The sequence below is a fragment of the Lutra lutra genome, chromosome 9 (assembly GCF_902655055.1).
Source record: "Lutra lutra chromosome 9, mLutLut1.2, whole genome shotgun sequence".
Lineage (NCBI taxonomy): Eukaryota > Metazoa > Chordata > Mammalia > Carnivora > Mustelidae > Lutra > Lutra lutra.
Window position 1 is genome coordinate 93,174,419 of NC_062286.1, and position 23,814 is coordinate 93,198,232.

At 41.0% G+C, this 23,814-nt stretch overlaps 1 protein-coding gene across 1 annotated transcript in view; it reads left to right on the forward strand.

The window, feature by feature from the left end:
* LOC125108438 (ral GTPase-activating protein subunit alpha-2-like) overlaps positions 1-23,814 on the forward strand; it is a 52,606-nt gene that overhangs the window by 27,861 nt on the left and 931 nt on the right. The window contains exon 3 of the mRNA XM_047744239.1: positions 5,068-5,289. Within this exon, the coding sequence (XP_047600195.1) occupies positions 5,068-5,289 (222 nt within the window). The remainder of the gene's footprint in view (positions 1-5,067; positions 5,290-23,814) is intronic.

A 23,814-nucleotide genomic window follows, 5' to 3' on the forward strand; every position in this document is an offset into this window, starting at 1 on the left:
AGTTGGAAAGGAAACTTTTCACACATGTGAGTCATCTACTTTTATTATCTGGCTTTCTTAGTTTCCGTAAAGTCTGACCTCCTGAATCCGTTTGGATGGTTGTCTCATCCTAACTCAAACTGTCTTAAAGATTTAAAAAAAAAAAAAAAACTTCAATCTCGTGAAGAAGCAGCTCATGGCAGGGCTTGCAGAGAATGTGTTTTATTCACACTGTCTCCATGATTCTTTCCATTTTTCCCTACTCTGCCATTTCCCTCTGGCCGGTTTGTCTTCCACTCCCTGCTGACTGCGATGGCTGCCAGCAGTGGGGGCACTGCCTTCTTCCTTGTTCACATTCAGAGACAACCCAGATATTTCTGTAAAGCCCTTCCCGTTTGTGTGAGTGGGAAAGCCTAGGTTACTGTCTCTCATAGAACAGTAACAAGGCACTGACTGTCGTACAGCTGGCTGTGTGAATGGCCCAGGAGGAACATGACTGGCTTCCATGACAGAACCCTTCCCTGGTAGTGTGGATGGGGCCAGCTTCCTGTGAGTCACCTGGGCTGCAGTGGAGGAGGCACACGGAGCACTGGGGTTCAGGGAGGGGAAGGGGGAAAGGTTGCTGGCAGTCAACTATCCAGGCCCAGTACTACCACACCCTGCAGACAGTCCTACCTAGAAATGGTCACTGCCATTGTACAGACTCAATATGTCTCACATGAGTTCTTCTAGTAGTTTTTTAGTGCCACTGTAGCAAATGACAAATTTTCAGTGGCTTGAAACAACACAAATTGATTATCTTGCAGTTCTGGAAGTCAGAAGTTCAAAAATCAGTCTCAGTGTGGTAAAATCAGGGTGTTAACAGACCTGTGTTCCCTCCGGAGGCTCTAGAGGAGAATCAATTTTCTTGCCTTGTCCTGCTTCTAAAGCTGCCTGCATTCCCTGGCTTGTGGACCTTCATTGCACCACCTTTTATTCCTCTCTTTCCAACATCACATTGCCTTCTGATTCTGATCCTCCTGTCTCCTTATGGATCCTCATGATTACATTGGGACCACCCAGGTAATCCAGGATAGTCTCTCCCCCCTCAGACCTTAATTTAATCATGCTTGCTAAATCCCATTTGCCAGGTAAGGTAAAGTACTCAGAGCTTCTTGGGCTCAGAGTATGGGCATCTTTGGAGGAGTCACTATTCAGCTGATCAGTTGCCTCCTGTACTCCCTTTTATGCCTCACACCTCATCTCACATGTGTCTTCTGTGTTCCTCTCTTCATCTGCATTGCAAGTGAGAAATGCAGCAATTTAAACCACTGAATATTAGATTTTGGAGATAGTTGCAGGGATAAAAGCACATATAATTTTATTTGTGTCCTAAAAGTTTTTGTTTGGAGTTTTAAATTTTATCTAATTGTCCCTAGGTAAAGTAAATATGACTCAATCAGTTGATCTGAAATCTCTTTTCGAAGAGTATACTGCTATTGTAAAGGCCCTTCAAAACAGTATTTTGAGTGCTGTTTCCAAATGAAGTTTACACTTTCACCCTTATCACTGTATTAAAGGTCATGTTTGAGGGTTTTTTGTGTGTGTGCTTTTTTCCAAAGTGAACTTACTTCTCTATCTAAAACTAATACCTCTAACAGTATTTTGCACCAGGGAGGAGAGGAATTAGTGTATCTTCTAGATTAAGTTTTCTTTGCACTTGAAGAATCTGTTAGGACTAATATTCATGGGAGAAGGAAAAGACAGTACCTCTTACACCCCGTATACTATGTTGACAACAACAGCATAAGCCTGACCAAAGCTGTACATCTTGGTGCATCATTTCAGCTGAAACGTGTTCAGTGAAGTATGATTTATTCCTTAGTAATTCATTTCTGTGTGAGATAAAAGTAGATCAACAGAAATTAGGGAAAGCAGAGTGGTTATTTTAAAATTTCAGCAGTGACTGTTTTTTTACCAGTTTTATAAGCACATTAATTGATATTAAAACCCATAAAAGCTCATTTGGGAATGAAAAAGAAAGTTTGAGGTGGTATTGATTTTTTGAATGATATTTGTATTTATGTGTATGATTACCCTTAGTTACACTTTGATTGAGTCCGAATGTGCCCTTCAACAATAATCCATGGGTTGTGGGTTTCCTGAAGTTGTATGTCATGGGGTGAACAGTTAGAAAAAGTGAATCCCACAAATTGACAACCCTATGGGGGTTTACATATTACACAAACACATTTGTTTGTTGACTACCACTCCAGTACTTTCTGTGTCCTAGAGCTCTACCCACATGGTGCAGGCTGCCCCCATCTGTGCTGGAGAATCCTGACGGGGCATTCAGTGGCCTCAGGCATCCCCACAGAGCTGCAGTTGCATCCTCTCATTTCCCACCTAGTTTGTGGGCGTCCCCCTTTAGCTTGACCCTGACAGTGGACAGGTCTCAGTATGAGCTGTCTGTGTGAAGAAACGAGATGCGTGTGTGGGGGGGTAGTTGTTGATGCGAAGTTTTAAGTGTCAGGTTGTATCTTGCAATTTCCTGAACCCTGGCAGTGCAGGCCTGGGCCACTCTGGTATGTATGCTTTCACCGACCAGATCTTCCTCATGTGCCCAAGAAGTGAGACCATTTTTGCATTTGCCACCAGAATCAACTAATACTAAATAATAGTTGAGAATTCCAGCTTGATTATAGTGAGTGGAAAATGGACCTCTCTCTGTGGTTAATTCTTGCATATGATTTTACTGTTCGTCTTCATAAAAGGGACAAGAAATGAGGAAACTTGGATTATCAGTTTGTTTTCACTCTCATCACTCACTGCAGTTATAATCGTTTGTCAAAATACCAAGATGTTTTTGGAAAGTAGTTTTTTTATGGAGGGAGTAGGGAATAAGACTAAGGAAAACATTGTTCTATCAAGAGAAGTCATTTTCAATTTATGGTATGATGGGAAATCCATCTCGTATGTCCTATTTGGATAACAGAGCTCACTTTTAATTTTTTTAAACTTACTTTGATTTTTTAATTGAAGTATAGTTGACTCACAATGTTGCATTAGTTTCAGATATAAAGCATAGGATTTGACAAGTCTGTATGTTATGCTGTGCTCACCGTACTGTACCACCAACCATATTCCCTATGCTGTGCCTTTCATCCTGCAACTTATTAATTTTGTAACTGGAAGCCTGTTATCTCCCACTGTACTTCACACATTTTGCCTCTCCACCCGCTGCCTCCTCTTTGGAAACAATCAATTTGTTCTCTGTATTTATGTGTCTCTTTCTGTTTTTCTGTGTGTTCAGAGCACTTTTTAAAATAACTTGGTGCCTTTAAACATATTCCTTGATTTACATTATTTTGGATACGTATTTGCCATGTTACCCAATTAGTTATGTAATGACTTCAGAATTTGGTGGCTTAAAACAACCCTTTTGTCATATTATGTATGTTTTTGGGGTCAGAAATTAGGGCAGGATCTCATGGGGCAATTTTTATGCCTAATACAGCATTAACTGAGGTCAGTGGGTGGTGCCCTTCAGCAGGCGGCTGCTTGGTCTAGAGGATTCAGGATGACTTTATGCACATGACTGTTACTTTGATGGGTACAGTTGAGAGATGAGGCTCAGCTGGCCCTCCACTTCCATGCAGTCTTTGTAACAAGGTTGTTGGACTTCTTTCCTGTCCACTCAGAGCTCCAATAGCAAATGTTCCAAGAGAGGGGTTCCTTTTGGACCCGGGCATGAAACGGGCACAGGTTTCTTCCACTCTCTTCCACTGGTTAACACAGTCACAGAGCCCATGTGAATCAAAGGGAAGGGGGAGTCATAGGATTTGTGATCATTTTTTAACGTGCTACATATGTTCATATGTGCATTTTTCCCCATTTCTCTGACCTGTGGAAAAATGGAAGTTATTGGTCAAAGAGTCACAGGTTATCAAGCTGTACGAGAGACATTAGACTTAATCCAACCTCCATACTTTATAGATTAAAGAATATATATGTAGGTACACATGTACATCTCCATATCAGTTATTATATATACACTTGTATATCACTAAAAATGAGTAAAATTTTATTTTTCTGTGGAAAATAGTTGATGCATAAATAGGATAAAATAATTTCTACAGGACAGCTCATCTTACAGTATGACACTACCTTTGATAAGCCACGCAAACTTAATAGCTAAGGCATGAAGAGGAAAATATTAGAATCTTCCATTAATTTTCCTTAGAGATTGGTAATTGGATATCTGCTTTCAAACCATCCTTGGTAGTTTCTGAAATTACTGCTTTGTATTACTCTTATCATTTGTTGTACAAATATGCACAGTGGGTAGAATTTTAGTGGTATTTGAGTTATACATTTTTGACATTTGAAAAATAGTGGAATTTACAAAACTGAAGCAAAATTATACATGTATTATATTTGGAAGAAACTAATTCTTTGGGAAGATAAGGGCAAAAATCTACAGTAAACATGTGAGCATGAATTATTTTATTTCTTTGTGCTCTAAAGGCCTTCTAAATATTTAAAGTTTTATAAATATTTCAGTTAAGTTCAATTGAGATTCTGAATATAAAACTCAGATCAAGATTCTTCTCATGAAATACCCTCTAAAGATTTTGACACTCCTCCATCAGATGTCACTTAGTCCATGAACCACATGATGCTTTCCAATATTGTGGCTGCAAAAATCTGCTGAGCTTTCAGATCTCTGTGACCACAGAGTGAGTGCTGAATTTAGAAACCAAAGGTGATCATAGTATAAATTCTTTGACACAATCTGTTCTATGATTTTGTAGGTATAAGTTAAAGGGTTTTGGTTGAGAAAATTTCACAGCCTCCATCTGTGCAATAATATAGTGCTGTCCTGTTAAAATAACTGAGTTGGAGAAGGTGAATTAGGGAATTGGTAAGTACAGGTCCTGGAGCCCCTTGTGCTTTGAGCAGTGCTGGTGTCTAGCTTGCCTTCAAGTTGATGGGAACCAGAGTTTTTTTAAATAAATCAAGTCTTCCATTTCACCAGGTGGTTCTTGAGTTCACCAGGTTCTTGAGTGCCAAAGAGGCCCACTCAGAAGTGGTATGCCTTTCTTCCAGACTGTTGGTGGTGGCACATACCAAGAGAGGGTATGGGAGCTGGATGGCAGTGGTCCCTCAGTACAGGACAAAAACCATTTCACCACCTTCTGCGACCAAAGACTCAGCAACCCCAGCCTTTGTAGCATTGAAGAAGAGCATGGCACTGTGTATGAAATGGTGCAGTGGATTCTCTTATCAACACCCGATTATGTCAACTTTGTGAACAAAGTCTATCATCAGGTTAGTGTGTGTGTGTGTGTGTGTGTGTCTGTGTGTCTGTGTGTATTGTGAGTTCATGAAACCGAAGAGAGTTTTGTTGTTTTTGTTTTCATGTTCAGTTAGCCACCGTATAGTATACTGATAAGGACTGAGGCAGAGTTGCCACATGTATGAAATGCGCCAGAAGTGATAGAACATAAAGGGGCAGGCTCTGGTCCCTCAGGTGGAGGATGGCAGCTCCCTGTGTGCAGCCAAGTCCATGAGTGGCCCAACCATCTGCCTTGGAGCCTGAGCACCCTCAGCCTGGATTAGGCATCTGATGTGTAGGGTAGACAGACAAACCCATGGCTTCAGCAATCATGTGAGAATGGGCATCTGAAAGAAGAGAGGGACCACAGGGAAGAACATTTGGAGGAGAAGATGCCCCCTTGGGAGCACCACCTGGAACTGTCCCCTGGAGCTGGGATGATATGCTGGGATGACCCTTCCCTTGCCTCTATTTGCTCCTGTGTTATCCTGTATTGGGTTCCCTCAGAGAAAAAGAATGGAATGAAATCCAGGCTCTCCAACCAGGCTCAGGCCACATTCACAGCTTCCTACTCTCCAGCTCTGACTTGTGACCCCTACCTAGGACATGAATCTTGCATGTGTGAACAGTGTTTGGGTAAACATCCTTCCTCTTCTCTAGGAGCTGTTCAAGAAGGTGCTGTCCCATCAATACCTTGGCTCCTTTTGGTCCAAGAGGAATAAGTATGGGCATGAGCACTGGCACCCACAGCCTGGGCCACCATCACCCAGTTCAGAGCTGTGGCCAGCTGCATCATTACCATGTGTCTTGGCAACCCAAGCATGACATCCAGGGACAGGGCCATGGTGGTGGAGTACTGGATCAAGGTGGCCAAGATATGCTGTGGGAGGCCCAGCTGAGTTGCTTTCATGATACTAAGGAACTTTGCTTTTCTATCTTTAAAACACCTGTCATTAGAGAGAGTTGTGCAGCAGGGTGCCAACCTGGAGCCAATTCATCTGCCCCAGGTCTACATTTCTCTTGACCCCAGGGCCTGATCTTGACACCAGTCCCATTGTCTGTGTCTGAGTGTCCCTCCTGTGTCCTGGCCTATGCACAGCCTAAGGAAGGGTGGGTGTAAGGTGCTAGTACTGACCAGAGGCTCTTTCTGGGAGACATTGGTTGTCTACTTCTCAGGGGAATGAAATCAGCCAGCACAAAAGAATAAGGTGAGCATATGTGGAACTTCCTATGGGAAGGGGAGGCAGTAGGTATCAGAGATGTCCCTAGGAAGAACATTCCTTGGTTCCAACCCCTCTCCTCCTCCTCACATTTCCTGGGATAAGTTGCTAAGAAAAGAGTGGAAGACCCATCTAGTGAGTCAGTAGGGATCCAGGAAAGGCATCAAGGAGGACTTCCCGGAGGAGGGACTAATTCTACTTGCCTCTGAACACAGGTTGGGAGTGGATGAATTTGCAGGCAGGAGGGTGGGCATGTGTGCCAAGACCCAGGACTGGTCCCCTGTCCCGCTGCTCAGCCCTCACCTGGCCCTGCAACTTTGCCACTCAGGCTCTGTCTGCATCCGTGCTTCTCTCTCAGCCCAGCAATACCAAGTCCTCATGGACATCATACTGCTCTAGGCGGCAGAAGAGAATTATGGCCTAGAGCCCCAGCATCCATTCACAGAATTTTTTCAATGTGGAAAATACAAGATGATTTCTTTTCTTCCCTCAAGCAATGAAATGAGATAGCCTGTAGATGATGCAATTCTCAGGGCACAGTGCCATTTTTATTTCAGCTCTAAAGAGGTTTTCAAACATGCTTTCACCGGTTCCTGTCTTCTTGCCTTTCTAGTCAATTTGCAACACTCTTGATAGGGTAGCAAACACTTTTTTTTTTTCCCCAAGCTGAGTCACCTCAAGCAGGTAACATCTGTACTTGCCACAGGAGTTACTACACAGGAGTGTGCACCCTCCATCATCTATAAGGGCCTCACTACATGTTTTCCAGGCAGGTGGCATGGACACTGGTGGCTGATGCTTTTATCATTCATGACATCAATCTCTTTTGTTCACTTGTGGGATAACTATAGTCAGGGTCTCCATCTCACTCATGGAGGTACTATAGCTCTCCAGCTCACCAGCAAACATGGCCCTCCCCTCTCTCCCATAGAAGAACTTGCAGAACTAAGTGACCATGAACTGGGAAAACACATGAAGTATACAAAGTTCCTACGTGAATTCAGCTCAGCATGGCAATTTCAGACTGGTCCCACTTTGGGTTTGATCCCAGTGTCCTTGAGTCATTCTAACCTTCTTGGCAATTGACTCCAGACAGTGGCTTACCATGATAGAGGAATTAGAAGTTCTTTGGAGACAGGTGTCACCACACCACTTTCATCACCTTTTGTCGTGGAAGACTATGTCCCTCATTTGATTAAGGTACCCTTCAAACATTAGTGGAGCAGAGTACAGAAAAAGGTTCACTTTGAAGAAGAGTTGAGCTTGGGGACATGTCCAGTCATATATCTCACTGCTCCCATCATCCACACAGGTGGTACCCCAAATGGGCAGGGTACCATTTCCAGTACACATATCCTGCTGGCCCACCATACCTATTCCTATCACCATGCCATTGCATTAGTTAGAATCCCAGTATAGGCCAGTGAACCTCTTTCATCTCTGAAGTTGGAGCTCAGCAATAATCATCATCAGCTTCACAAAACAGGATTTAAATGATTTAATGGATAGAACATGCAAGGCACAGGATGGAAAAGAAAAATAAATTCACACACTGGACATTCAGAATACTTAAAATCTTTGTGACTTTAAAGACATTATCTATCAAGGGAAAGCACAGTCCTCAAGATGGGAGAATGTATTTGCAAACAATGTATCTGGCAGGGGCTCAATATCTGCAATATCTAGAGGTCCCAGAAACTCAACAACAAAAGACAAACTAAATGTGACGTGTGAATGTACACATAGGGAAGAGACGTAACCTCAAAGCTATGCACATGGAAAGAAATTTGAAAAGATACTTCCCATCACTAATTTTTCAAGAAATACAGATTATAAGAAGGAATGAAGTACCACTTTGTATCCCTGAGGAAGACTTACCCCAGAAAAAGAAAAAAAAAAAAAAGACTGAGAAGAAAAGAAAATATCAAGTATTGGCAAAGAAGAGAGACAATGGGATGTTGTTCATTGTGTGTGGTAGGAATGTTTAATGGCATCATTGTGAAACCAGTACGGCAGTTCTTCAAAAAAATCAATATTAGAATTACCATGTATTCTGGTATTCCACTTCTGGGATAGATATCCAAATGGACAGCCTGGTCTTGAAGACATATCTGAACACACCTTTTCATGGCAGTATTATTCATAAAAGCTAACCCATGAACGCAATCCAAGTATCTGTCCAGGGAAGAACAGATGTTGCATATACACACGTTGGGATAGTATTCATTCTGTAAAGAAGAAAAAAACATTGACATGTACCACAACATGGACAAACATTGAGGATATATGCTAAGTGAAATGAGTATTCATAAAATTACAAACTTTGACTCCACTCTTAGGACCTACCTAAAGTAGATTCCTAAGGACAGAAAGTAGAATGGTGTTTGCCATGAGCTGGAAGGTGGTACTCATGGGAAGATTCTCACTGATGCTAGAGAGTTTTAGTTTTACAAGATATAGTGAAATGGGAAGATGGGTTACAGGGGGCTTGTACAAAGATAATAATGCATTTAAAACATTTAGAACTTCATGGACTGCATGACCTAAAAATAAATTACACTGAAAACCTGCAAAGATGGAGAAATGAACACAGGACCATTTCATCTGGCCATTTATACCCTTCCAGGTAGGCTCTATCTCAGGCATTTTACTCCAGCCATTTTCCTTGAGATAACTTGGAGCAAACAAAATGTTGTCCTTCTGTGCCTACTTCAAGGTTTAAAATCAGAATTGCCCCAAACAGGAAAATGTTATTTGAGAAGGTAATTTTCAGAGTTAATCTATTGAGATACATTTTTTTGTATTTTTTTTGAATTTTTGAATTTTGAATTTTTTGAAACACAACCCAAATTGAACATTCTACTTCATCTACTTGAGTTTTAATTTACTGATTTTTCAACTTAGAATCCATTATTCATGCCGGTGGCTTGGATGGTTTTATGCCTATCATAATCTACTGACTTAAGGTTCTGCTGTTTACAGTTTTGTTTACATGTCACTCCTTTACCAAGTCAACTTTCCTGAGGTCCATTATGAATAGTAAAATATTTCTGGCCCCAGTTTCATTGATATAATTGATGTAGAGAACTGTGTACATTTTGGGTATACAACATAATGATTTTACTTTCACAGGACCTAAAATGATTACCAGAATAAGTTTAGTTCACTGTCATCATCTCTCAGAGGTACAAAAAGAAAAGATAGAAAAAAGAAAGGGAAGGTACTTTGTGTGATGAGACCTCTCAAATTGGCTCTCTTAACACCTCTGAAATACACCATAGAGCATTATGAAGTGTAGTCATCACGTTATAAACTACGTCCCTATTACTTATCTTAAAACTGGAAGTTTGTACCTTTTCACCATTCACTCAATCCTTGCTCCATCCTCCAACCTCTGCTTTTGGTTCCTTTAAGCTGATGTCTTTTTCTAGTTAGTTTTTCTCCTTTTCTTTGTTTGTGATTCTGCATAGAAGGGAAAAATATCTATCTATCCATGTATCTAGTATCTATCTCTATCTCTATACCTGCATATAGATAGTATTTACTTTCCTCTGCTTCACTCATCTCACTTGGCATAACGCTTGAGTAGTAAATTACTGTTGTCACATGCAGCAGGATTTCCTTTCCTTATGGCTGATTCCTATCCCAATATATAGGTAAACACTTCTTTATCCAGTCACCACTAAAGGGCACTGATGTTTTTGGTGTCTTGGATCTTGAAAATAATGCTTCTTGAACAGGGAGGTGGGTTCCTGGAGTTCTTTGTTTTCATATTCCTTGGTTTTCTATGGGTATGTTCCCAGACATGGAACTGTGAGGTCCTATGGTAGATCTATTTGTATCTTTTTCCAGGAACCTCCATACTGTTTTGCATAGTGACTTTCCCAATGTGCATTCCCACCAGTGGTGTCTAAGGGTTCCCTTTTCTCCATATCTGGCCTTTGTTACCTCTTGCCTTTCTTAGCATAGCTTTTCCAGTTGATGTGATGGGATATCTCATTATGCTCTTGGTTGCATTTTCCCGATGGTTAGTCATGTTGAGAACCTTTTGTGCTACCTGTTCCTCATGTGTTTATGTCCTCTGGGAAAATGCAAGAGCACTGGACACTGTGTTTGGGGCCCAGCGACAAGACTAGTCTCCATGAGATCTTGAGGATTGTCCCAGGCACATATAGGGTTGTCCCAGGCAATAACACTCTTCTGGCTGAGATGAGGGTGCTGGAATAGTAAACACTGAGAGAGTGCACAGAAAAGGAGGAAAGGGAGGTTTCTGATGTCTGTTCCTCTGCCCTTGGAGCCTGGAGATTGTACTCCTTTGTTCCTGTGACTCTGGAAAGCCAGTGACTTGAGGATTCCCTTGACAAAACAAAACAAACAAAGAAAAACAGCATATCTTTCCTGGACTTCCTGCTGGCCTTGGGCTGTCCCAGGACAGCTGGAGAACAGGATGCAGGGCACACCCTGTCCTCAGTACCTAGGCAGTACTGCTGGAGGAACTGGAGCAGGAAGAGTCAGGCTGAGGCCATTGTGATTGTCCCCCTGTTCAGAAACAGCTTGAAACTTGGAGTAGCACTTCTCCCCACAGTCTAGGTGCTTAATAGGGAAGGTGGGCTCCAAGATCATCTCAATTATTCATTCACTAACTCTACACTAAAGCACTCCCCTGTGGCCAGGTACCTTGGTGGGCCCATGCATGGCACTGGAGATACCTAGGGCTCCTCCCCTTTAGGAGCCCACAGTCTAGAGATGGATGAATGCACAAAACAATGCCATGTGAAATAAAAGAGCAAGTGTTCCATGTGACAGACAAAATGTGCTCCGAAGGAAGGCTGCAAAGTCATTGGATAGGAAGGCCTGAAAGGCCTCACTGAGGTTGACAGTGCTGAGGACAGAATGAAAAAAAAAAAAAAAAAAAAAAAAAAAGGAGCTATTCCTCCACAATCTGGGTGCATTTTGTCAGGAAGAAGGGACCTCTGCTGCAGAGCCTCAATACCAGAAGCCGGTTTGGCCAGAGGGGATGAAAAAGGCATCCAGTGGGGGAGGAGTCAAGATGGCGGAGAAGTAGCAGGCTGAGACTACTTCGGGTAGCGGGAGATCAGCTAAATAGCTTATCTAAAGATTGCAAACACCTACAAATCCAACGGGAGATTGAAGAGAAGAACAGCAATTCTAGAAACAGAAAATCAACCACTTTCTGAAAGGTAGGACTGGCGGAAAAGTGAATCCAAAGCGACGGGAAGATAGACCGCGGGGGGAGGGGCCGGCTCCCGGCGAGCGGCGGAGCAACGGAGCAAAATCAGGACTTTTAAAAGTCTGTTCCGCTGAGGGACATCGCTCCAGAGGCTTAACTGGGGTGAAGCCCAGGCGGGGTCAGCGCGGCCTCAGGTCCCGCAGGGTCGCAGAAGGATCGGGGGTGTCTGAGTGTCGCAGAGCTTACCGGTATTAGAACGGGGAAGCCGGCTACAGAGACAGAGCCGAGGAGTGACTCTCAGCTCGGGGTCGCCTTGAACCGGTCGCAGGCTCAGTCAGCTCGGAGCGTGGCCAGAGGCCAGGCTGACGGGAGTCATTGGGCGCTATTCTCTGAGGGCGCACTGAGGAGTGGGGCCCCGGGCTCTCGGCTCCTCCAGGCCGGAGACCGGGAGGCCGCCATCTTCATTCCCGTCCTCCGGACTCTACGGAAAGCGCTCAGGGAACAAAAGCTCCCGAAAGCGAACCCGAGCGGATTACTCAGCGCGGCCCCGGGTAAGGGCGGTGCAACTCCGCCTGGGGCAAAGACGCTTGAGAATCACTACAACAGGCCCCTCCCCCAGAAGATCAATGGGAAATCCAGCCAGGACCAAGTTCACCTACCCAGGAGTACAGTTTCAATACCAAGGAGAGCGGCGGAATTCCAGAGGAGAAGAAAGCAAAGCACAGAACTCATGGCTTTCTCCCCATGATTTTTTAGCCTTGCAGTTAATTTAATTTTTTTTTCTTTTTCAATTTTTTTTCTTTTTCCCTTCTTCTGCTAAATTTTTTAACTTTTACCGTTTCCTTTTTTAACGTTTTTTAAATAGTTTATCTAATATATATATATATTTTCCCTCTTTTTATATTTTTTCTTTATCGGCTTTCTTTTTTTAAATAGTATCTTTTTTTCTTTTTTTTTTTTTTCTTTTTTTTCTTTTTGAACCCCTTTTTATCCCCTTTCTCCCCCCTCACAATTCGGGATCTCTTCGGATTTGGCTAAAGCATATTTTCCTGGGGTTGTTGCCACCCTTTTAGTATTTTACTTGCTCCTTCATAAACTCTTATCTGGACAAAATGACAAGGCGGAAAAATTCACAACAAAAAAAAGAACAAGAGGCAGTACCAAAGGCTAGGGACCTAATCAATACAGACATTGGTAATATGTCAGATATAGAGTTCAGAATGACGATTCTCAAGGTTCTAGCCGGGCTTGAAAAAGGCATGGAAGATATTAAAGCAACCCTCTCGGGAGATATAAAAGCCCTTTCTGGAGAAAAAAAAGAACTAAAATCTAACCAAGTTGAAATCAAAAAAGCTATTAATGAGGTGCAATCAAAAATGGAGGCTCTCACTGCTAGGATAAATGAGGCAGAAGAAAGAATTAGCGATATAGAAGACCAAATGACAGAGAATAAAGAAGCTGAGCAAAAGAGGGACAAACAGCTACTGGACCACGAGGGGAGAATTCGAGAGATAAGTGACACCATAAGACGAAACAACATTAGAATCATTGGGATTCCAGAAGAAGAGGAAACAGAGAGGGGAGCAGAAGGTATATTGGAGAGAATTATTGGAGAGAATTTCCCCAATATGGCAAAGGGAACAAGCATCAAAATTCAGGAGGTTCAGAGAACCCCCATCAAAATCAATAAGAATAGGTCCACACCCCGTCACCTAATAGTAAAATTTACAAGTCTTAGTGACAAAGAAAAGATCCTGAAAGCAGCCCGGGAAAAGAAGTCTGTAACGTACAATGGTAAAAATATTAGATTGGCAGCAGACTTATCCACAGAGACCTGGCAGGCCAGAAAGAGCTGGCATGATATATTCAGAGTACTAAATGAGAAAAACATGCAGCCAAGAATACTATATCCAGCTAGGCTATCATTGAAAATAGAAGGAGAGATTAAAAGCTTCCAGGACAAACAAAAACTGAAAGAATTTGCAAATACCAAACCGGCTCTACAGGAAATATTGAAAGGGGTCCTCTAAGCAAAGAGAGACCCTAAAAGTAGTAGATCAGAAAGAAACAGAGACAATATACAATAACAGTCACCTTACAGGCAATACAATGGCACTAAATTCATATCTCTCAATACTTACCCTGAATGTTAATGGGCTAAATGCCCCAATCAAAAGACACAGGGTATCAGAATGGATAAAAAAACAAAACCCATCTATATGTTGCCTACAAGAAACTCATCTTAAACCCGAAGACACCTCCAGGTTTAAAGTGAGGGGGTGGAAAAGAATTTACCATGCTAATGGACATCAGAAGAAAGCAGGAGTGGCAATCCTTATAGCAGATCAATTAGATTTTAAGCCAAAGACTATAATAAGAGATGAGGAAGGACACTATGTCATACTCAAAGGAACTGTCCAACAAGAAGATCTAACAATTTTAAATATCTATGCCCCTAACGTGGGAGCAGCCAACTATATAAACCAATTAATAACAAAATCAAAGAAACACATCGACAAGAATACAATAATAGTAGGGGATTTTAACACTCCCCTCACTGAAATGGACAGATCATCCAAGCAAAAGATCAACAAGGAAATCAAGGCCTTAAATGACACACTGGACCAGATGGACATCACAGATATATTCAGAACATTTCATCCCAAAGCAACAGAATACACATTCTTCTCTAGTGCACATGGAACATTCTCCAGAATAGATCACATTCTTGGTCCTAAATCAAGTCTCAACCAGTATCAAAAGATTGGGATCATTCCCTGCATATTTTCAGACCACAATGCTCTAAAGCTAGAATTCAATAACAAGAGGAAATTTGGAAAGAACCCAAATACATGGAGACTAAACAGCATCCTTCTAAAGAATGAATGGGTCAACCAGGAAATTAAAGAAGAATTGAAAAAATTTATGGAAACAAATGATAATGAAAACAAAACGGTTCAGAATCTGTGGGACACAACAAAGGCAGTCCTGAGAGGAAAATATATAGCGGTACAAGCCTTTCTCAAGAAACAAGAAAGGGCTCAGGTACACAACCTAACCCTACACCTCAAGGAGCTGGAGAAAGAACAAAAAAGAAACCCTAAACCCAGCAGGAGAAGAGAAATCATAAAGATTAGAGCAGAAATCAATGAAATAGAAACCAAAAAAACAATAGAACAAATCAACGAAACTAGGAGCTGGTTCTTTGAAAGAATTAATAAGATTGATAAACCCCTGGCCAGACTTATCAAAAAGAAAAGAGAAAGGACACAAATAAATAAAATCTTGAATGAAAGAGGAGAGATCACAACGAACCCCAAAGAAATACAGACAATTATAAGAACATACTATGAGCAACTCTACGCCAACAAATTTAACAATCTGGAAGAAATGGATGCATTCCTAGAGACATATAAACTACCACAACTGAACCAGGAAGAAATAGAAAGCCTCAACAGACCCATAACCAGTAAGGAGATTGAAACAGTCATCAAAAATCTCCAAACTAACAAAAGCCCAGGGCCAGACGGCTTCCCAGGGGAATTCTACCAAACATTTAAAGAAGAACTAATTCCTATTCTCCTGAAACTGTTCCAAAAAATAGAAATAGAAGGAAAACTTCCAAACTCATTTTATGAGGCCAGCATCACCTTGATCCCAAAACCAGACAAGGATCCCAACAAAAAAGAGAACTACAGACCAATATCCTTGATGAACACAGATGCAAAAATTCTCGCCAAAATACTAGCCAATAGGATTCAACAGTACATTAAAAGGATTATTCACCATGACCAAGTGGGATTTATTCCAGGGCTGCAAGGTTGGTTCAACATCCGCAAATCAATCAATGTGATACAACACATTAATAAAAGAAAGAACAAGAACCATATGATACTCTCCATAGATGCTGAAAAAGCATTTGACAAAGTACAGCATCCCTTCCTGATCAAAACTCTTCAAAGTGTAGGGATAGACGGTACATACCTCAATATTATCAAAGCCATCTATGAAAAACCCACCGCAAATATCATTCTCAATGGAGAAAAACTGAAAGCTTTTCCACTAAGGTCAGGAACACGGCAGGGATGTCCGTTATCACCACTGCTATTTAACATAGTACTAGAAGTCCTAGCCTCAGCAATCAGACAACAAAAGGAAATTAAAGGCATCCAAATTGACAAAGAAGAAGTCAAACTATCACTCTTTGCAGATGATATGATACTATATGTGGAAAACCCAAAAGACTCCACTCCAAAACTGCTAGAACTTGTACAGGAATTCAGTAAAGTGTCAGGATATAAAATCAATGCACAGAAATCAGTTGCATTTCTCTACACCAACAACAAGACAGAAGAAAGAGAAATTAAGGAGTCCATCCCATTTACAATTGCACCCAAAACTATAAGATACCTAGGAATAAACCTAACCAAAGAGACTAATAATCTATACTCAGAAAACTATAAAGTACTCATGAAAGAAATTGAGGAAGACACAAAGAAATGGAAAAATGTTCCATGCTCCTGGATTGGAAGAATAAATATTGTGAAAATGTCTATGCTACCTAAAGCAATCTACACATTTAATGCAATTCCTATCAAAGTACCATCCATTTTGTTCAAAGAAATGGAACAAATAATCCTAAAATTTATATGGAACCAGAAAAGACCTCGAATAGCCAAAGGAATATTGAAAAAGAAAGCCAAAGTTGGTGGCATCACAATTCCGGACTTCAAGCTCTATTACAAAGCTGTCATCATCAAGACAGCATGGTACTGGCACAAAAACAGACACATAGATCAATGGAACAGAATAGAGAGCCCAGAAATGGACCCTCAAGTCTATGGTCACTCATCTTCGACAAAGCAGGAAAGAATGTCCAAAGGAAAAAAGACAGCCTCTTCAATAAATGGTGTTGGGAAAATTGGACAGCCACATGCAGAAAAATGAAATTGGATCATTTCCTTACACCACACACGAAAATAGACTCAAAATGGATGAAGGATCTCAACGTGAGAAAGGAATCCATCAAAATCCTCGAGGAGAACACAGGCAGCAACCTCTTCGACGTCAGCCGCAGCAACATCTTCCTAGGAACATCACCAAAGGCAAGGGAAGCAAGGGCAAAAATGAACTTTTGGGATTTTATCAAGATCAAAAGCTTTTGCACAGCAAAGGAAACAGTGAACAAAACCAAAAGACAACTGACAGAATGGGAGAAGATATTTGCAAATGACATATCAGATAAAGGGCTAGTGTCCAAAATCTATAAAGAACTTAGCAAACTCAACACCCAAAGAACAAATAATCCAATCAAGAAATGGGCAGAGGACATGAACAGACATTTCTGCAAAGAAGACATCCAGATGGCCAACAGACACATGAAAAAGTGCTCCATATCACTCGGCATCAGGGAAATACAAATCAAAACCACCATGAGATATCACCTCACACCAGTCAGAATGGCTAAAATTAACAAGTTAGGAAATGACAGATGCTGGCGAGGATGCGGAGAAAGGGGAACCCTCCTACACTGTTGGTGGGAATGCAAGCTGGTGCAACCACTCTGGAAAACAGCATGGAGGTTCCTCAAAATGTTGAAAATAGAACTACCCTATGACCCTGCAATTGCACTGCTGGGTATTTACCCTAAAGATACAAACGTAGTGATCCGAAGGGGCACGTGCACCCGAATGTTTATAGCAGCAATGTCTACAATAGCCAAACTATGGAAAGAACCTAGATGTCCATCTACAGACGAATGGATAAAGAAGATGTGGTATATATACACAATGGAATTCTATGCAGCCATCAAAAGAAGTGAAATCTTGCCATTTGCGACGACGTGGATGGAATTAGAGGGTATCATGCTTAGCGAAATAAGTCAATCAGAGAAAGACAACTATCATATGATCTCCCTGATATGAGGGAGAGGAGATGCAACTGGGGGGTTGAGGGGGTAGGAGAAGAGTAAATGAAACAAGATGGGATTGGGAGGGAGACAAACCATAAGTGACTCTTAATCTCACAAAACAAACTGAGGGTTGATGGGGGGAGGGGGTTGGGAGAGGGGGGTGGGGTTATGGATATTGGGGAGGGTATGTACTATGGTGAGTAGTGTAGTAGTAGTAGTAGTAGTAGTATGCTGTGAAGTGTGTAAACCTGGCGATTCGCAGACCTGTACCCCTGGGGATAAAAATATATGTTTATAAAGCTGTAAAAAAAAAAAAAAGAAAAAAGAAAAAAGAAAGGATGAATACCTAAGTTTTGTAGCAACATGGACGGGACTGGAAGAGATTATGCTGAGTGAAATAAGTCAAGCAGAGAGAGTCAATTATCATATGGTTTCACTTATTTGTGGAGCATAACAAATAGCATGGAAGACAAAGGGAGATGGAGAGGAGAAGGGAGTTGAGGGAAATTGGAAGGGGAGGTGAACCATGAGAGACTATGGACTCTGAAAAACGATCTGAGAATTTTGAAGGGGTGGGGGGTGGGAGGTTGGGGGCACCAGGTGGTGGGTATTGTAGAGGGCACGGATTGCATGGAGCACTGGGTGTGGTGCAAAAATAATGAATACTGTTATGCTGAAAAAATAAAAAATTAATAAAAAAAATTATCCAGTGGAAAAAAGACAGTATCTTCAATAAATGGTGCTGGGAAAACTGGACAGCTATATGTAGAAGAATGAAACTTGACCATTCTCTTACACCGTACACAAAGATAAACTCAAAATGGATAAAAGACCTCAACGTGAGACAGGAATCCATCAGAATCCTAGAGGAGAACATAGGCAGTAACCCCTTCAATATCAGCCACAGCAACTTCTTTCAAGATATGTTTCCAAAGGCAAAGGAAACAAAAGCGAAAATAAACTTTTGGGACTTCATCAAAATCAAAACCTTCTGCACAGCAAAGGAAACAGTCAACAAAACAAAGAGGCAACCCACAGAATGGGAGAAGATATTTGCAAATGACAGTACAGACAAAAGGCTGATATCCAGGATCTATAAAGAACACCTCAAACTCAACACACACAAAACAGACAATCATATAAAAAAATGGGCAGAGGATATGAACAGACACTTCTCCAATGAAGACATACAAATGGCTATCAGACACATGAAAAAATGTTCATCGTCACTAGCCATCAGAGAGATTCAAATTAAAACCACATTGAGATACCAACTTACACCAGTTAGAATGGCCAAATTTAGCAAGACAGGAAACAACGTGTGTTGAAGAGGATGTGGAGAAAGGGGAACCCTCTTATACTGTTGGTGGGAATGCAAGTTGGTGCAGCCACTTTGGAAAACAGTGTGGAGATTCCTCAAGAAATTAAAAACAGAGCTTCCCTATGACCCTGCAATTGCACTACTGGGTATTTACCCCAAAGATACAGACGTAGTGAAAAGAAGGGCCATCCGTACCCCCAATGTTTATAGCAGCAATGGCCACAGTCGCCAAACTGTGGAAAGAACCAAGATGCCCTTCAACGGACGAATGGATAAGGAAGATGTGGTCCATATACACTATGGAGTATTATGCCTCCATCAGAAAGGATGAATCCCCAACTTTTGTAGCAACATGGACGGGACTGGAAGAGATTATGATGAGTGAAATAAGTCAAGCAGAGAGAGTCAATTATCATATGGTTTCACTTATTTGTGGAGCATAACAAATAACATGGAGGACATGGGGAGATGGAGAGGAGAAGGGAGTTGAGGGAAATTGGAAGGGGAGGTGAACCATGAGAGACAATGGACTCTGAAAAACAATCTGAGGGTTTTGAAGGGGCGGGAGGTGGGAGGTTGGGGGAACCAAGTGGTGGGTATTAGAGAGGGCACAGATTGCATGGATCACTGGGTGTGGTGCAAAAACAATGAATACTGTTACGCTGAAAAGAAATAAAAAATTTAAAAAAAAAAGAAAAAAAAAAGGCATCCAGTGTGGCTGGAGAGAAACTGGGAGGAGAGTAGAGGGAGGGTGGAAGTTGGGAATTGAGAGATGCTGGTGAGATTGAGGAGCCAGGGGAACCATCTGGCTCTGTTGCTGGGAATGTAAACTGGTACAGCACTCTGAAGAATAATGTGGAATTTCCTCAAACAGTTAAAAATAGAGCTAACCTGTGAACCAGCAATGCACTACCGGTTTTTACCTCAAATATACAAATGTAGTGATCCCAAGGGGCACGTGAACCGAATGATCATGACAGCAATGTCCATAGTAGTCAAAGTATCAGTGGAGTCTAGATGAGCATCAACAGATGAATGGATAATGATGTGGTATATATGCTAATTGAATACTGTGCAGCTGTCAACTGCCCTCCCCCCCCCCCCAAAAAAAAAAACCTTGCCAGTGCAGCAATGTGGATGGACCTTGAGGGTGTTATGCTACACAAAATATGTCAATCAGAAAAAGAAAATAATCATCTCACTTATATGAGTAATTTGAGAAACAAGACAGGATCATAGGGGAATGGAGGGAAAAAGGAAACAGTTTTAAACCAGAGGGGGAGACAAACCATAAGGGATTCTTAATCTTAGGAAACAAACTGAGGGTTGCTGGGAGGGAGGGCAATGGGAGGGATGGGATGACTGAGTGATGGACATTGGAAAGGATATGTGCCATGTTGAGTGCTGTGAATTATTTAAGACTGATGAATCACAGACCTTGTACTCCTGAAAGAAATAATACATTCTAAAAAACAAAATAACAAATGAAAATATGTACTTGAGAAAAAGATATAATTTTTGAAAAATAAAACTTACCTTCAGAAACAAAACAATGTCATGGGAAAGACAGATATCTTTAAGATAAAAGTACTTTATATGAACCTCTTTAAAACTCTTAAAAGAGTCAAAATGGTTGCTATTAAAGTAACATATATGCCCACAGCAGCTTAGGTGTAAATATCTCCTCATTCATAAAATAAATGATCTAATCTCTGAAGTTAAAAATGAAACTACTGCTCACAAAACATTTTGACATAAACATTCTGCAAATACTCAAAACATCATGTTTCTTTCCCTGTGCTGACGATCACATTTAAAGTTTCAGTTCTCTAGCAGCATCTTTGGTCACCATCAAGGAGAAGGAATCAAAGGTTACTCAGAAGTACACCAGTCAACTGCAAAAACTCTGTGCTACAGCCCACTTCAATGAGTACAGTCTCTCTCATGAGGATGGAATCATAGTACCTATCATTCCGTAAATGTGATCAGATCTCAGTATGGAGATGGCTTGGCAAAACCCAACTAAATATCAGATGTGGGCTCTCAATGGGATCTTAACCTGAAAGAAGGAAGCAATCTTTAAAAAGAAAAATGGACTGGAAGTTAGGCAAGAGGACCCTCCCTTCCAAATTTTTCTGGGAAAAAACAAACAAACAAACAAACAAAAAAATACTTAGATCTCCTGATGACAAGTTTGAGGCAATAATTAAAATTTGGACATCAAACCATATTTTCCCCCACCACTGTATTTCAAAGAGATGTTCCACCAAAAAACAGAGCCAGTCTCAGCAAATTCTTATAGGTCATCCTGATGTAGATACATGCATGCATGTTAGTCAAATGCATACAATTTTGCAACTGCTGTGCCATTTAGAATACTAGGGCTTAGTGGAAACTCACTATTGTTAAGACTACATGATAACACTAAAGAACTAGTGGCTTTTGATTGAGTAAGGGAAGTTAAAGTGCCCTCCTCCCTCTCCTTCTCCTCTCACCAAAGCGTATCAATTAACTTTTGGTCTAGAGCCAGCCCTCACTGGGCTAAAGCTCTCTCATAGCTATGGTTCAAGTGCCTGTGCTCATGGGGCTATTTTATCCCATACCTCTCCTTAATCTGTGTCCTTGTCTCTTGTCTCCATGTTCATCCATTCCTGAGCAGAGTCTGGTGTGCCTCAGTTTAATATTGGTTCCAGTGTGCCCAAGAGGACCTCAGGTGGTTGGCAGGTCAACAGAGTATCCACTCCTCAAGAGATTTGAGATCAAGTCTGCACACACAGCTCTCTTCCTGGACATCTTGCAAATCCATCATCATTGCAACATGTTCTTGGAAACACCTTCTCCTGGTCATCATTGTGCATGACCACTGGGGCTTGTCAGCCCTTTCTCTTCTTAGAATAGGTCCACACTTTTACTTTGAACATTTGGCTTACCCACAGTTGCCTATATCCACTCATTTCTACACACACAGAGAGAGAATACTCCCATAAAGGATAGACTTAACAAACAGACATGCAGAATGTCTGATCCATATCTGCCCATAGTCCCTGACTTTTCTTTTTAAAATTAACCTAATAATTTGTTAGAGCATCAGTGGAAAATGAACACACACATATTTGATTTATCCCATCTTGTTGCATTCAGATACTCCTGTATGTGTAAAGTAGCACAGCTTGGCAGTTACAAGCCGGAGTCAGAAGTCAGACTGCTAGGGTTCAAATCTAGGTTCTGGACTTACCATATAATCTGAGTCAGTTCCTGAATCTCACCATGCCAGAGCCTTCTCATCTGTAAAATGAGATACTAACGGTGCCTACCCTAGTGGATTGTTAAGGAAGTTTAAATGAATTCATGTATACAAGTGAATAGTGTCTGGTACATGAAAAGTACATTTTCCCCACAAGATAAGACAGCAGCTATTTTCTAAGACACACTTTTATTTTTTTTTTAATTCTTTTTTTGTTTCTCTTTGATTTTTAGGAGGCTCTGTGCTGAGCACAGAGACCAACCATTTCACAACCCTGAGAAGAAGACCTGAGCCTAGATCAAGAGCTGGGTGCTTAACTGACTGAGCTACCCAGGTGCCCACTGAGGCACTCTTTTTATTTATTTTTTTTTAAAGATTTTATTTATTTATTTGACAGAGAGAGATCACAAGTAGACAGAGAGGCAGGCAGGCAGAGAGAGAGAGGGAAGCAGGCTCCCTGCCGAGCAGAGAGCCCGATGCGGGACTCGATCCCAGGACCCTGGGATCATGACCTGAGCCGAAGGCAGCGGCTTAACCCACTGAGCCATCCAGGCACCCCTGAGGCACTCTTTTTAAATAAGAACAACACTAGAAAGAAAATTTGTGTAGTAGGGCACATAGCATAGTGTTTCAACATGAAAATCACTGATCAATACCTGAGAACTTTGCATGGCCACTTTAGATATTTCTTAAGACCCTAAGTTCACTACTCTAACTACCACTATGAAATCCTGTTCCTTTTCCTTTTTCCTTTCCTTTTTCATTTTAACTTCAAAAAGTTTCTCTCTATGTATCACCCCTGCCTGGACTTGTAAATGCCCCACCCACACTATGGTTATACCCACCCCTGCCTCTTTCAGGTGCCTCTTCAGCCCTACTAGTTGCCACTGTATTTACTGATTCCTGTGAAGAAAAAATGAATAAATGAGCAAATGAAATCTAGTTGGACTAGATTCTACAAACTACATTCAATTAGTTGGACTGATTCTATGAACTTCTAACTTCTGTGGGCTTTTATTGTATTATATAATTATTCTTTGAATATATTTTGAGGAGGGATGGGTCTAGGGAAAGAAGAGTGAGGGGTCTGCACAAGATTTAAGGAGGCACAAAAATGTCAGTAATTAAAAATAAGTAACATTTTAATACAATATCTTCTAAAAGCCAAAATTAATGCAAAATAAATCCATGATGAACATTATTAAAGTTTTAAATAAGTACCAGTATTCAGTAGGTACTGGTTATTGGAGCCTAAGGTAGAAAGAAAAATGTGTACCACTCTAGATATGTTTTTCTGGATTTGGAATAGTTAATTTTTTTTTTCTAGAACATTTAAGTGTTGAAAAAATATTGAAAAAACAAAATCTCAATATCGAGCCATCAAAAAGTATTACAACTCACCGTGTGCTTAAATATTTTTTTATAACACAGAATGCATTATAATTTTACTTTCCTGGCTTTAATGGAACAAATTCAACAACATTTTTGAAATCTTCTTTGCTTATCTCATTTTCAATTGTGAGAACTGCAATGCTTGACAATTTCTCTTGACAAAGTAACAAGTTTTTTAGATATTTTTTTAAGGCCACTAGTTCAAAAAGATCATTCTAATCTAAGTTTAACATTATAAA